Here is a 12,992-nt window from a genome sequence, read left to right on the forward strand (position 1 = left end):
AATTTCCCTTATTGTCTGTTTCACTGTGCTTATATATCGCAAGAGTACTATTACAGAATTAGTTAAATAATGCTTATTTCAAATTATTGCAAAGGATTAATATTACTAAAAATTCTGTATCGTGCAATGGACTTGTAACATTTTACTAATTTTACAATTTTATTTATTTCACCACATAGAATATGAAATTTTTTAAATATTTTATAATCAGTTATATTGAATCTAGAAAAAATTTATTTCAAAATCTTAATATCACTAAAAGTCCTGTATTATATAATAAATTTGCAACATTTTAGTAGTTTCACAATTCTATTTATTCAACCACGGAATTCAAAATATGAAATTTCAAATGTGGAATATAAAATGTTTTAAATATTTTGCAACTAGTCGCATTTAACCTAGAAAAACTTCATTAACAAATTATAACGTCGTTAAAAATCCTGTAAAGTGTAATTTATAACGGTGTAATACGTCCAGCAATCATTTTCATCAGAGACAACTGCATTGGAATATCGATTAAATTATTAAACGCGGTACAAGTTTCGAAATGCCGTATTTAGCGAAACAAATTCACGCTGAAATCATTACGAAAATTTGAACACGTTTCATAGATATCACGGCGATTATTGTTTCCGGTTGTGCCATTGAAAATAATTCGTGCCGCGTCGGTGCAACTCACGCACATGTAAATTAATTCCACGAATGGAGTATCGTGCTAGTCGAACAAATCAGACAGCATTCCTTGATTTAACAATATGATTCACAGTATAGCTTAATTATCAATGGAATCATTTAAAATATGCTGACCTAATTCGAATGCTATGAGAGAGCGAGGTCTCGCAGTATTTTACAATGTTCATCATCGACGGAGTATCAAAGGACTTTACCGCCCTTTGTACATTCATTATCAGGCGCAAGGGAATTATAGGTATTATCGGTATTATAGATTTCTGAATCATTAAGCAGCTTTTGGGGACATTGAAAGCAGATGTTGATGAATTTTTTAATTTTTAAATTAAATTGCTGAATTTTTAAGGCTCTATATTAGTGAATTGGTGAATTCTCGAATTTCTAAATTATTGAATTGATAGATTTTCAAATGTTTAATTTTGCAAATTGGTGAATGTTCGAAATTCTAAACTAGCAAATTGGTGAATTTTCAAATTACTAAATTATTGAATTGCTGGATTTTCAAATGTTTAATTTAGCAAATTGGTGAATGTTCGAAATTCTAAACTAGCAAGTTGGTGAATGTTCAAATTTCTAAACTACTGAATTGCTGGATTCTCAAATGTTTAATTTTGCAAATTGGTGAATGTTCGAAATTCTAAACTAGCAAGTTGGTGAATGTTCAAATCTCTAAATTATTGAATTGCTGAACTTTCAAATGTTTAATTTAGCAAATTGGTGAGTGTTCGAAATTCTAAATTACTGAATTGCTGAATTTTCAAACGTTTAATTTAGGAAATTGCTGACAATCACAAACTGAACCAAGTTGCTGAATTTTTAAGATTTTAAACTAGCAATTTGCCGTATTTTCAGATTTCTAAATTAGTAACTTACACAATTTTTAAATTTATAAATTACTAAACAGCTGAATTTCCTTTCTAAGTTACCAAATTGTTGAATTGTTTAGCTTATAAATTACTAAATTCATATCTTAATTACGTATTATTTATAATATTTATCATCAAATTTCAATATGTACAATTTCTTAAATTTCTCAAATTCCCAAATTCATATCTTGAAATTCCTAAATTTCTAGATTGTAAAATTTTAGGGACCCCAAATTCCTAAATGTCCAAATTTCTACATTCCTAAATTCTTGCTTCATTAAGTTCCAAATTAGACCTCAAATCTCAAAGTCGTCAAATTTAAATGTCCTGAAGTCCCTAAGTGCCCAAATCCCAATGTCTTCAAACCCGAAGTCTTAAAATCTCAAAATCTCCAAATCCCAAACACCCCAAATTCCAAATTCCAAAAATCCCCAAATCACAAATTCCCCAATTCTCAAATTTTCAAATTCCCAAATCCCAACATTCCCAAATCCCAATATTCCCAAATCTCAATATTCACAAATCCCAATATTTTCAAATGCCAATATTCCCAAATCCCAAAATTCTCAAATCCCCATATTCTCAAATTCCAATATGCTCAAATTCCAGTATTCTCAAATTCCAATATTCTCAAATCCCAATATTCACAAATCCCAATATTTCCAAATGCCAATATTCCCAAATCCCAAAATTCTCATATCCCAATATTTTCAAATTCCAAAATTCTCAAATTCCAGTATTCTCAAATTCCAATATTCTCAAATCCCAATATTCACAAATCCCAATATTCCCTAATCCCAATATTCCCAAATCTCAATATTCACAAATCCCAATATTCACAAATCCCAATATTTTCAAATGCCAATATTCCCAAATCCCAAAATTCTCAAATCCCCATATTCTCAAATTCCAATATTCTCAAATTCCAGTATTCTCAAATTCCAATATTCTCAAATCCCAATATTCACAAATCCCAATATTTCCAAATGCCAATATTCCCAAATCCCAAAATTCTCATATCCCAATATTCTCAAATTCCAGTATTCTCAAATTCCAATATTCTCAAATTCCAATATTCACAAATCCCAATATTCCCTAATCCCAAAATTCTAAAATTCTAATATTCCCAAATCCCAAAATTCCAAAGTTCGAAAATTCCCAAATCCCCAAATTCCCAAACCTACAAATCCCCAAGTCCCTCAAATCCTAATATTCCCAAATCACCAAATCACCAAATCCCCAAATTTCCCAAATCCCCAAATCCCCCAAATCCCAAAATCTCCAAATCATCAAATCCCAAAGTCCCAATTTCCAAAGTCCAAAATCCCAAAATTTCCAAATTCCCAAGTCCCAACCTCCTCGAAATTCAAAAACCCGAAAATTCAATAAGCGAATCTCCTTCCATCACACATCATATTAACCCCAGAGAAATCAGATTTGCTCCCGCCTGTACACGTCACATGCAGGTACTCAAGAAAGATCACCGCGTCTTGCAACTACGTGCTCGCACTCGTCAATGTCGTTGGTTACGGTGTTTCCAGGTCACATTTTTTCCACATCCCCTATTGTTTAGGAAACATCCTAGGGCATACGGAGCAAGGGCACACGATTATCTCTGGCCGTCGAGTCGTATCATAATCGCGTATCGTGTTGCCGGTAATTTTCAAAGTCTAAGAGCTTCCCGACTGGAGTCCGGACATGGCGCAATCCGCTTGCGGAACTTGATACATGACCTTGCCAGAACGCAGCTAGACCAGCTAGCATCGTAAATGATTTCAATGACACCGGTGGAAATAATCGGTCGAGTATCATTTCGTTCGTTAAATTGACCGGCCGGAAAACCAGAGCGGGTGGTATGCTCTGATTTCAGCTACGCCTCTACGATACATCAACCGTCGACCTTCCGCTAAAAATATTACAAACATCGAAGCTTCGACCAGGTTACAAAACGATTTCGACGTTACATTTCGCGTGTTTCCTGACATGTCTCGAAAAGTGTAATTAGTCTCAGCTGCGTTGAAACGACGCGTTTCACACCAGCCAGCAAAGTATAAACATGGACTCTTATCACTGGCTCACTAATCGTAACGTATGTATGTCACAAACAACGATCTAGCACGTACAAATTTATTTTAAACGTATCTTCGAAACGTCAGGTAAATCGAGGTACGTCCAATTTGCGTGGTTCTTTGAAGACAACATCCGATATTGTTTTTACTGCTGCTCGTTACGTTTCTCGTTACAGATTTATCTTATCGTTTGAAAATAACAGTTATTATTTTTAGGTAATTTGCGTTATTGAGAATTGAGTTACTTACCACCGCCACTTTTGTAACACAGATAAGGGAACCTCCAAACATTGCCCAGGCCAACAGAGTAACCGATACAAGCAAGGACAAATTGCACTTTGTTGGCCCAATGTGGTCGCCTCGGTTGCCTGTAGTCCCCTGGGTCTTCGGCGTCCGCATCGTCGAAGCTGCTGCACACGGACAAATCATCTTCGAATGACCTGAAATCAAGTTGTTTCGGATTATCTGTAGTTGCGTGACAAATTGCATATTTTTAATGAAAAATATTTTGTAAATGCAAATTATTGTACTTTGGAGCAAAATTGGATTACGAGGCTTAAGGTTAGGATTATATTTTTTTAGATTTTATTGTTCATTTTGGTTTTGTGAAATATTGAAAATAGGTCGTAAAGTGTTTTGAAGATTGAGGTGTTTTCAAACATATTTTGAATGCAACATAGAAATATTTTGTCAAAGTTTGAAATACTGTGATTTGAACGTTGAGATATTTTGTACTAAACTTTGAAATATTATGATTTAAATGTTGAGATATCTTGTACTAAGCTTTGAAATATTATGATTTAAATGTTGAAATATTTTGTGCCAAGCTTTGAAATATTATGATTTAAATGTTGAGATATTTGGTATCAAACTTTGTCATACTTTGAATCGAACATTCAAATATTTTATAACAAGGTTTAAAATATTTTTAAACACTGATATATTTTATACGAGACTTTAAAATATTTTGAATTGAATATCAAGATATTTTATACCAAATGTTACAATATTTCATGACCTGCAATTTATACGAAATGCTTCTAAAAGTCGACTTACGCAAAAATAATATTTCCACATAGAAAAAGGGAATATTTCCATTTCGTTTACAATAAAACACTGGAAGCTTGAGTGGAAAATTTAAATTGTCATGATAAAGTGTTTGACTATGAACGTACATGTTTACTGTGTTAATCAGCGCTACAAATTAGTATTAATTAATCTAACCTGGCCTGATCGTATCATTAAGTGTCTGACTACAGATGTCCATCTTTTACTATATCAATCGACATTGTAAATTAATATTAATAAATTTAACCTAACCTAATTTAATCATCATTATTAATAAATTGTTATTAACATGATTCCACTTGTCAGTATGTCGACTATAAATTAGTAATAATAAATCTAACCTAACATAATCTAATCAATATTATTGTGTGTCTTACATATTCAGTTTTTATTGTGTTAATGAATGCTACAAGTTAATATTAATGAGCCTAAGTTAATTTGATTATTGTTGAATGTTCATTTGTCACTGTCCTGATTAATGCATTAATATTAATGAACTTAGTCAGACTTTATCTAATCGTTACTATTAAGTGTTTCACTGGTGACGACTAAAAACGTATTAATGAACCTATGTAACTTAAATTTCAAAAATGCGACACGTGAGCTTAATTTAGGTAAATTTAGAATGACCTAACTGCTTATTATGTGTCTAACAGACTTCAGTTTCTGTTATGATAGTGAACGTATGAATAATCCTAACATAATTTAGGCTACTTAGTTTAATTTAATCTAAAATAATGTATATTATTTTAACTTAGTTGACAATTATTTAATGTCTGTCGTGTTAAAGAATATATTAATAAACATAACCTGATTCAACTAAGTTGAGTTAATATTACTACTATATTACTGATATTACTATGTTTTATTACTATATTCCTGACAATCTGATATTTTGTAATGTCTGACCCTAAACGTCCATTTTTGTTGAGATAATCAACGTACTAATAAACCTAATCTGATCCAACCTAATTTAAACTATGTTAACTTAATCCAAATTGATTTAACGTGATTGTGATTATTTAATGTCTGACTATAGATACTAATTTCAGTGATAACAAATATTCAGTCCTAACCTAACATAATTTAAACTAAATTAACACAATCCAAACTGACCAAAGTAAATTTGACTTTATTATTTAATATCTGATTATGAACGACCATTTCTATGTTAACCTACGTAATAACAATCCTAACCTAACTTAACACAAGTTAAACTAAATTAACATAACCTAAACTGACCTAACTTTAATCCTAATTATGATTATTTTATATCTGACTATAGTTCATTTTCATTGTGTCAATAGTCATAACCTAACCTAATAAAAATCTAAAAATCTAATCTAACCGTACTTGTATTAAATTTCCATTTGAAAGTCCACTGAACAAAAATGAAAAATTGTGAATAATTATTTTTTTTAAATATAACTGTGAGACTAAAGAGTTTACGACAAATAAAAATCACAAATTTTAAAAGTAAACCTCTAACATTTTATCAATAATAATTATTTGAACATTCCAAAAGATGGGTCAGCAGTCTCTATGATTTGTCTATTATAGCTGTCTCTCTTAAAAATTTAAACATTGGTAATAAGAAAGACATGTTTCACCACCATAACCGTAAAGTGCTACTTGAACTGTTTCAAATACGTTCGGCATAAACCTTATGTTTAAGCAACGTGCAATTAGCATAAAATATACAATGAACAACATTATGCAAGTCATTGCATATTTATCAAGCACACGACACACGTTTCACCTGTCTACACGAAGTGACATGTCTTCTATCAAACATGTCACCCGTAAAAATGCGTATCCATCTATTAAAGGAAACACAAGTGTTTAAACAAATGTCTGTGCACAGTGTTTACAATTATTAACTGCAACCGTGGGTGGAATTTAATAAAAAAACTGAATAAAAATGAGTGATATGCCAAACGAGGAGACATGTCACCTCTGTATTTAATTTTCACGAGACTTGAATCTATATTTGCATATTGCAGTGTCATTATATTATTCTATATGTATACACGCGCACTTAAAAATTTATAATTGTAAGAATATGTCTGATGTTTAAATTTTGTACAATAATTGTGCATCACGGTGACACTGTTGTGTCAGAATGACTGTGTTATGGTATTGATCAAAATTGATCTCATTCCAAAGGTTTAAAATTGAGGTTAGTTGAGGGTACGAAACAACGGATTTCCCAAGAGAAATGTCACGGTGTCACGACATGCGGCGTCACATGAAAACGCGCCCTTATTGTCCCGTTTTTTCATTGTCCCAGAATCGACACGGATGTCTCGCGTTAATTATGCAACCTTGTCGATTTCCATAACTCTCACCGCCGTAACGTGACATCGTTTCAACGACCAAGGTGTTAGCAGACGGTGAGCACGATAAACCGGTAAAAATTCTTCTTCATTTTTCCTGCTTACGCAATAAAGCATCGCAAGGTCCTTCGTAGCTATACCCCTGTTTCGCACGATCGTTAATCATAATAAGGACCCCTTTACTGCTACGATTCTCTTTTTACTCTTTGGCTAACGTTTATCAGAATGGGTGCGCGATAAATCATTGGTATAAGCTCCCGTTGATTAGGGATCCTTGACCATCGGGAGAAACGATAATTAAACTAAAGCCAACTTAACTCGCGGTCCCTACGGATTTCGTTAGAAATATACGAACAGAATATTTGTGATCTCTTCAAGAAATTGGTTTAGGAATTGTATATGTGAACTGGCTTAAATAAATATATGAGTGTGTATATTTGTTAAATATACATTTCATATATACATTTATATGTATTTATGAACTACCTGATCTAAACGTAATTTAAATTTAACTCGAATGTGTATCTATCTTAAGCAATATTGTAGAACGTAACTTGCAACTAATTTAATAAAACTTGACTTACTTATGGTAGTGCAACATAACCTATTTGAAATTTATTAACCTAATGTAAACTAGCCTTCCAATAGTTAATCTAATTTAATGTAATACATTTGTAACTCAGTATAACCTAATCTATTAGAAGTTAATGCAATTTAATCTGACTTACTTGCGTTTAGTTAAATATAAATAAATTTTCTCGAAATTTGCTAATTAAATATAATCTAATTTATTTGCATCCAAGTTATTGTAATCTGACATACTAATAGTTAAAGCAATTTAACCTAACATATTTATTACTAATTTAATATAACTTGATGTACCAATAGCTAATTCAATTTAACCTAACACATTCGCAACTAACTCAATGTAATCTAATTTACTACTAACTAATCTAATTTAATCTGACTCATTCAGAATCAATTTAATTTGATCTAATGCATCAGCAGCTAAACTAATTTACTCTAACTCATTTGTAATTGAACTTCACCAAACCAACTATTAGTGGATCTAATTTAACCTGACCCATTTGTGAGTAATTTAATTTGATCTAACCTACTAACAGTTAATCTAATTCAACCTAACCCATTTGTGAGTAATTTAATTTGATCTAACCTACTAATAATAGACCTAATTTAACCTAACCCATTTGTGAGTAATTGAATTTGACCTAATCTACTAATATAGGTTCTAATTTAACCTAACCCATTTGTGAGTAATTCAATTTGACCTAACCTACTAATAGTGGATCTAATTCAACCTAACCCATTTGTGAGTAATTGAATTTGACCTAACCTACTAATACAAGTTCTAATTTAACCTAACCCATTTGTGAGTAATTTAATTTGATCTAACCTACTAATAGTGAATCTAATTCAACCTAACCCATTTGTGAGTAATTGAATTTGACCTAACCTATTAATACAGGTTCTAATTTAACCTAACCCATTTGTGAGTAATTGAATTTGGCCTAACCTACTAATACAGATTCTAATTTAACCTAACCCATTTGTGAGTAATTTAATTTGACCTAACCTACTAATACAGGTTCTAATTTAACTTAACCCATTTGTGAGTAATTTAATTTGACCTAACCTACTAATAGTGGATCTAATTCAACCTAACCCATTTGTGAGTAATTGAATTTGACCTAACCTATTAATAGTGGATCTAATTCAACCTAACCCATTTGTGAATAATTTAATTTGACCTAACCTATTAATAGTGGATCTAATTCAACCTAACCCATTTGTGAATAATTTAATTTGACCTAACCTACTAATAGTGGATCTAATTCAACCTAACCCATTTGTGAGTAATTTAATTTGATCTAACCTACTAACAGTAAATCTAATCTAACCCATTTGTAACTAACCTCATTTAACTTCACCAAGAATTAATGTAATTAAACCTAACCCGTGTATAATTTTAATATAGCCTAACCTATTTTTAATTAAGTTAATAGAATCTAATCTACCGATGATACACCCTAATTTATCCCAAATATGTACTTTATTTTTATCTACCACAAAAGCTGATTAAAATTCAGAAGTTAAATGCCTTCAAAATGCATACAAATATTTATACAAAGAAGTACCAAAAATAGATGGCAGGAAGATTGAAAATGTCCCAAAAGAAAATGGGTTGAGATAGAAATATTTATTATCAAAGTAAATATCACATAAGATCTAGATTTAAGCAGTCTCACGATAAGAATATTTACATACCATAAATCGATTGATTTCAATTTAGGTTATGTCACTTGAAATCCTTATGTACACACACTTAATTATATTGGGATACGCTACGCAAATATATTTGAAATTTCTTTAACACATTCATCTGAATTTGCTTGCACAGTAGCTCCATTACGCTCTCCGGAACTTCTCGATCATAAATTTTTTAAAACTTCGTGCATTTAACTCCGATTATCTGTTATCTCAATTATATAAGGTAATTTCGTTCTTAAAATCGTAAAATTTAATTCATGGCTATTCGCGGATCGACACTTATCGCTTAGATTGTTGAATCAATTTGATATCGTGCCTCTCGAAGCTGCGGAAATCTCGCAAACAAGAGGAACAAAATATCAGCTTCACTTTTGATGATAATTCATGTACTTTTGGTAAATCGCGTCATATAAAGCAGAGGTCACGTGTAATAATATGATACTTAATACCTAAGGTACAGTAGACTCTCGTTATATTGCCATATGAGAGAGTTTTATGAAGCACGGACTTTCACGAGCGCTAGGAACGCTACCACCATCGTACTACACGGAGATGCACGAAGATTACCGAACGCGATCGTAAATTTTGCGTTGAACAGTGAAACGCGTGTGGGTGCAGACATAATTGTTGTCACACATCTCCACAATTTTTTTCTAGCATACGCTTAAAAATTTGAACTTAAATCTTTATTTCAGAGCTTAAATTGAAGAATTTTAATTTAAATGTTTAGATTTAAAAATAGAAGGAAGTTTCTAGTTCTTTGAAAATTTTATTTTATCTCACAGAACCTTAAACACTATTTAAATATGTAAGTAAATCTCCAATATTTCCAATATGACAAATTTTCTGTTTCTGCAGTCAATGGCAATATAAGAAGAGTCTACTGTATTCTTAAATGGATAACAATTATATCCATTGTACTTATCTTGTATATTTGTGTTATATAATGAGATTTGTACAAGAGAATGCAAACATAACAAAAATATGGTTTTTGCATAAATTTGTGGAGAAGGTCAGTAGTAATCCACTCAAATATTGTATGAGCAAACTTTGAATAAGAAGCAGTGGATTAGAAACTCAAACTTGAAAATTAACTAATACTGTTAATAATTAGTATTTTTATCTGACTAGATATGTTTACTATATGGCACACTTTTATCACATATTAATTAACGCAAGGTATCATAAATTAATCAACGTAAATATTAGTTGATGCAAATTTAGTAATCTAGTGTTAAGCTTGCCATCAACGATATTCATATAAAATATTAAATAGGGAATTGTTATTTGTTTATTTTATAATTTCATAGAGAGACAAAAATGAAAATTGAGGTCTGAAGATTAAACTGTTAAAAATATTAGACTAGTTAAAAATTAAACTAATGAAAATACAAGATTAACTTTTTAAACTAACATAATAAAAAAATAACAAAAAATGTAAAATGAAATATAGCAAGGTTAGATATGTGAACAACGTTGACAATCTGATGTGTCAGTTTTAAAAAATTAAAAAAAATAAATAAATCAAGATTTTGTTAAAATCTTATAGAATAAAATAAAATAGAATTTTATGAAATAAAATAAAATTTTTTAGAATTTTATGTCAGAAGGAATGAAATGAAATGATGAATAAATATTCAGATGAACTCTGATAGAATCGAGTGATCTATTTCATAGGGAATTTGTAACTCGATACCATAAAAATGTTGAATGTGGAACAACAATTACGTCCCTTTTAAACGATCCACTCCGATTTCAATGGAAGAAGCAGGGCAACTACAACAATGTACCGCATGAACACCTACTTATAACAAAAGTATGGTCTTACATTGTACACCTATTATCCACTTACTTCTCTGGGACAATACGCTGAAATTGCAGTCCCTGAACGACGAAACCACGCTTCACAAGCCGTTCGGACGTATAGGACATCTCTGTCACCGAAATTCTGATTTACAATAACTATACAACTGTCCTCAGATTTTTCATTAACATTTGCCTATTATTTATCTTCTTCTACAGAGTGGATCACTTATTGTCACTAATTTACCAGAGATACTCATAAAACGATATAGGTTATGTGACTCAAAAGAGAATACAAAATGGCTCGAACAAAATTTGTTAAAATGTGCTTTATCTTGATAAATCATAGAATGCAAAGAATTATTACTTTATCAGTTTAGTGTGAATTGTTAAATCTTTCAGAGAATGTGATCTAATCCCTTAATTTTTCATATAAAATAACTTTGTAAGTTTAATCGTTAAAACCAGTGACAATTGTATATGGTTGTAATACACGTTGTTTAAAAATAAAAATTGTCTTCACTTGAACTCTCAAAAAACTATTTTAGAACCTTTCCTCCAGAATAAACATAACCTAGAACTCCTACCTAGGATTTTTCTGAGAATAAGACTCTCTAGCATTAACGATAACGTTTAAACATCTAAAAGTTGATTAATACTTTGTTATAGAAAATGAGTCAAAAGCACACTTTGAAGGATGACCCACTCTAGCACCGAATTACGTGTTTGATTTTCAATATGGAGAATAGTAGAATTCAACAAACACTAGAGACACCACTAGCATAGATTCGTCGCAAATTTCGAAACAAACTGAAGAAACTGTACTGCGAATCTCGGCTTTATGCAATACGATCAACAAAAGAAAAGGAAAACAGCGTTTCTTGTTTGAATAAATCGTTAGCTGACAGTTGCGAATCATATGACACGCACGAGTGATCCTACTACACTCATCGAGTTTGATTACCAAAAGCTTATGCCTACTATCTCTGAAGCACATCAGTATTTTTATCGTGAAATTTAAAGTCCATGATTGTGATTTATTTTTAATCGCGGACAATACCTGATGAATCATTGGCAAGTATTTTATCATCACTTCTTTTGTTTCAGTACAAAACAGTCTTAAATAATTTTAAACTGTCGAAAGATTTGTTAACAATCTTTTTAAAATATTTTTAACCTAATTTAAGTGGTGGTTCATAGAAGAGATAGTACTTTTTCAGATCATGTGATCCAAATATTTAAACAGTGTATCATTATTCGCAAATTTACTTTATGGAGTTTTTAAATTTTATAAATCTTGGTAAAATGGTAGTCTGAAATGGTTTGAATAATGACCCTAAGAAATAATGACTCTGCTAAATGTTAATCCTACCATCTCCGCACCAAATAGTAACTCCACTAAATAATAGTTTCGTAAAGTAATGGTATCACTAAATAATAATTATACTACAAAATAGCTCCATCAATTATGACCGTACTGCAAAATGGCCGCACCAAATGGCGCCACGAAGTAAAAACTTTACAAAGTAATGGTCCTATTAAAATACTGACTCTATAAGAACAAAAAATAATAGTCTTATGAAATAATAACCTCAAAACATAATGGTCCCGTCAAATAGCAACACCACAAAATAATAGTCTTACAAAATTATGGTTTGACCAAATGTCACAAAATAATGCTCCCGTTGAATGATAGTCTTTCAAAATGGTCCTATCACAAAGTGGGTCTCTACTACAAAATGGCTCTAACGAATGGCGCCACGAAATAATTGCGGAGTAGTGATGTTATTAAACAAGCTCTATGAAATAATGGCTCTACGAAATAGTTTGACAAAACACTGGTCCCACAAGAAGATAGCTCTACGAAATAA

At 31.2% G+C, this 12,992-nt stretch overlaps 1 protein-coding gene across 3 annotated transcripts in view; it reads right to left on the reverse strand.

Moving 5' to 3' along the window:
* ine (solute carrier family 6 member inebriated) overlaps nucleotides 1-12,992 on the reverse strand; it is a 32,718-nt gene that overhangs the window by 15,475 nt on the left and 4,251 nt on the right. For 2 of the 3 annotated variants that reach the window (XM_012281900.2, XM_003701801.3), the window contains exon 3: nucleotides 3,875-4,065. In XM_012281900.2, the coding sequence (XP_012137290.2) occupies nucleotides 3,875-4,065 (191 nt within the window). Of the gene's footprint in view, nucleotides 1-3,874; nucleotides 4,066-11,170; nucleotides 12,019-12,992 lie in introns of those variants that run through there. The other variant, XM_076531453.1, reaches the window with a different exon arrangement.

Source organism: Megachile rotundata, chromosome 4, assembly GCF_050947335.1.
Source record: "Megachile rotundata isolate GNS110a chromosome 4, iyMegRotu1, whole genome shotgun sequence".
In the NCBI taxonomy this organism is placed as follows: Eukaryota; Metazoa; Arthropoda; class Insecta; order Hymenoptera; family Megachilidae; genus Megachile; species Megachile rotundata.